Raw genomic sequence first — 3542 nt, 5'->3', positions numbered from 1 at the left:
TTTTTCTTTAGAAAATAAGAAAATGCTTCAAAAACTTGAAAAGACATTTGTGAAGTGCATGGAGATGATGCTATAGGTGATATAACAGTTTAAAGGTGGTTTGCTCAATTAAAAAAAAAAATGGAAACTTTATCTTGGAAGATAAACATCGGAGTAGGAGACCTTCAAAATTGGATAAAGATGTTTTGACAACGAAAATTAAGGAAAGGCCAGATATTAAAACTAGAGAACTTGCAAAGGAGGTAAAGCTTTCCAAAAATACTGTTCATGAACATCTAGTGTCACTGGGATACACTTTCCGCTATAATGTTTGGGTCCCTCACAAACTCTCTGAACAAAATTGCTTAGACAGGTATTCCATTTGTAATATGCTTTTGAAACGGAATGAATCTAGGCCATTTTTGGAAACCCTTGTGACAGGAGATGAAAAGTGGATTGTATATGAGAATGTAGTGTGGAAATGATCATGGTATCTGCGTAATCAGTCTCCAAAACAGCAACTATAAAAGGACATCCATGTCAAAGAAGCCATGCTATGTGTTTGGAGTGATTGTAAAGACATTATCTACTATGAGATTCTTCCACAAAACTAAACCATTAATTCGGATATGTACTGTAGAAAAATCAAGACAATAAGGCCAGAGCTTGCCAATAGGAAGGGGATGGTGTTTCAACAAGATAATGCCAGCCCACATATGTCTTTGGCTACCCGGATACAGCTACATAAACTCGGCTGGGATTTCTTACCCCATCCAGCATATTCTACTGTACTGATATTGCTCCATCAGATTACCACTTATTCTTGTCTCTGCAGAACTCATTGCAAGGATTTTTATTTATTTATTTAGAGGATGTTTAAACACATGTAGCCAACTTTTTTTCTTCAAAACCAGCAAAATTTTATGCTGGTGGTATATTCAAGTTACCTGAGAGACGGACAAAGGTTATTGATAATAACACTAGTCAACAAAATGAAACTTTTTTTAATCATCAGAGTTGCAAACTAACTTTTTTGTGTTAATTGTTTATGCTGATTAAGAATCTGAAGTCCGTTTTTCCCTATCAGGTCACATTTAAATGTTACAGATACCTGTTATTTTAAAGTACAGGGAATGTAAAGCATATCTATAAGGTATATTGAATACAAGATATGACACTTCCATGGCATTTTATTGTACAAAATCAAAACTGTTTTGCACAAAACAAAGTTAGAATGTACTCTAAAGGATTACCACTTAAAATTTTTGAGATTTGGAATTTCTTTGGTGTTTTTTCTGAGGGTCATCCCTGTATAACATCCAGCAGTAGTCAGCTAACATTCCTGCATTCCAAAATCCTTGATACCGTTGTTCCATTGATGCAATATCTTGATGGAAGCGTTCCCCTTGCTCATCAGATACTGCCCCAAGGTTTTCTGGAAAAAAGTCCAGGTGTGAATCAAGAAAATGTACTTTCAGTGACATCCGACAGCCCATTGCAGCATAGGAGTCTAGAAGACATTTCACGCCATTTCTAAACTCTGGAGATTTCTTGTTGCCTAGGAAGTTTTCACAGGGCCATTTGAAAGATTCCCAGGCTTTAAGCTCAGTCTCATCCAGTGTTGTGAGGAAGTTGTTGTCCTTCAGGAGTTCCTTTATCTGCGGACCTACAAATACGCCTTCCTTCAGTTTTACCTCAGTGATTTTTGTAAACTTAGCCTTCACGTATTCAAAACTTTCAGAGTTTTTCCTGGCAAGTGTCTTCACGAATTGTTTCATGAGGCCAAGCTTTATGTGAAGAGGGGGAAGGAGAACATTTTCTGGGTTTACAAGTGGCTTACTCTGGACGCTAGAAACCCCCAGTTCATATGATTTTCGCAGGGGCCACTCTGATTGCACATAGTGCTTAGCAGTTGCACGACTGTCCCATAGGCATAAAAAGCAACAATATTTCGTGAATCCTGATTGCATTCCCATCAACATTCCAATCACCTTCAAGTCTCCACATATTTTCCACCTGTAGTTTGTGTACTTTATGGCATTGAGAAGTACATGCATGTTCTCGTAACACTCCTTCATGTGTACTGAATGCCCTACGGGAATGGATGGTTTCTTATTGCCGTTGTGTAGTAGTACTGCCTTGAGACTTCTCTTAGATGAATCAATGAATAAGCGCCATTCAGATGGAACATGTTGTTGACACAAACAGCGGAATAACTCATCAATGTTATTACTGAAACAAAGCGGTCCATCAACAGAGAAGCAAGAGGTCAGATTCTTGTTTCTCTTTCTGAAATAAGTAATACAAACGTCTTTCTTAAGTAGACACCTTTCTTGTAGACGAGATGCCAATAGTTCAGCTTTATCTTTCGATAACGACAAGTCTCTCACCAAATCATTTAACTCTCCTTGAGAAAATTTCTGGGGTTCACCTTCATTTTCAGTCACGAAATCTTCATCCACTTCGGTTTCTTCCTCATCAGCAGTATATTCCTCAAGAAAAACATCGTCAGACATCTGAAGGCCATTCTCTGGTGGCACTGGAATAGGAAGATCATCATCGTTGTGTGGTACTGGTCTTCTTGCTGATTCCAAGTTAGGATACACAATCTTATGCTTAGTCTTTGCAGTAAACCCATATACATTAACCTTGCAAAAATAACAGTCCGTGAAATGATCCTTTGGTTCTCTCCATATCATAGGTACTGCAAAAGGCATTGCTCTCTTCCTCTTATTAAGCCAATCCCTTAGTCCATTTGAACAAGCTGAGCAGATGATATGGGGTGCCCAACTCTTATCTTGATCCCCAAGAGAGCATCCAAAGTATAACTGGTAAATATTCTTGATTTCAGTTGTGATGACACGTTGCTGAGCTTTGATAGTAAATGAACCACAGACATAGCAAAATATATCAGGGCTGCTTTTGCAATGCCTTGACATCCTGAATTGAGTTTGGTGATGGTGATGGTGATGATGATGATGATGATGATGAAGATGGCTGGACACCTGAAGCAAAAAGAAAAATTTTGAAGGTTCAATAGATGATCAGCTAAATATTTTTAAATATTTTGTGAAAAATGCTCAACTCAGCTATCTAAAATCATAACGATGAACATGAAATTACATTATGTACACAATTGGTTATGAAATGCCAATCAGAACTTGCCTGTATAAGACGATTACATGTAGCGATGATCCTGATCGGCGTTATATGCCTCTCTTATCTCATCAGAAAAATTGTGCCTGATAGAAGGAAACCGATTACATTTTCGAAATCAGCGGACAAAACTACATATTAAACACCACATAAAATCCCTGATGAAAAATTGCTGTTGACCAGTGTAATGGAAGTTATTTCACTGAATAAAATCTATTAGATCATCTTTTATTTGTATCATTTACTTGTATGCCAAAAGCTCTCAGAACTTTCCGGACAACCTGTTTTATATATATATATATGTATATATATATTTACATATATATATGTATATATATGTATATATATATATATGTATACATATATATATATATGTATATATGTATATATGTATATATATATATATA

The 3542-nt window shown here is 36.5% G+C and overlaps 1 protein-coding gene across 1 annotated transcript; it reads right to left on the bottom strand.

Moving 5' to 3' along the window:
- Positions 1-1033: 1033 nt before the first annotated feature.
- On the bottom strand, positions 1034-3310 carry LOC143024340 (uncharacterized). The gene is made up of 2 exons (XM_076183133.1): positions 3145-3310; positions 1034-2984 (listed from the first exon to the last, which is right to left on the bottom strand). Exon 2 carries the CDS (start codon positions 2916-2918, stop codon positions 1236-1238), a length of 1683 nt encoding a protein of 560 aa, XP_076039248.1. The 5' UTR covers positions 2919-2984; positions 3145-3310; the 3' UTR covers positions 1034-1235.
- Between the last annotated feature and the right edge of the window lie 232 nt (positions 3311-3542).

The sequence above is a fragment of the Oratosquilla oratoria genome, chromosome 4 (assembly GCF_046742065.1).
Source record: "Oratosquilla oratoria isolate Oo_2021 chromosome 4, ASM4674206v1, whole genome shotgun sequence".
Classification (NCBI taxonomy): domain Eukaryota; kingdom Metazoa; phylum Arthropoda; class Malacostraca; order Stomatopoda; family Squillidae; genus Oratosquilla; species Oratosquilla oratoria.
This window is presented reverse-complemented; position numbering and strand designations above follow the sequence as displayed.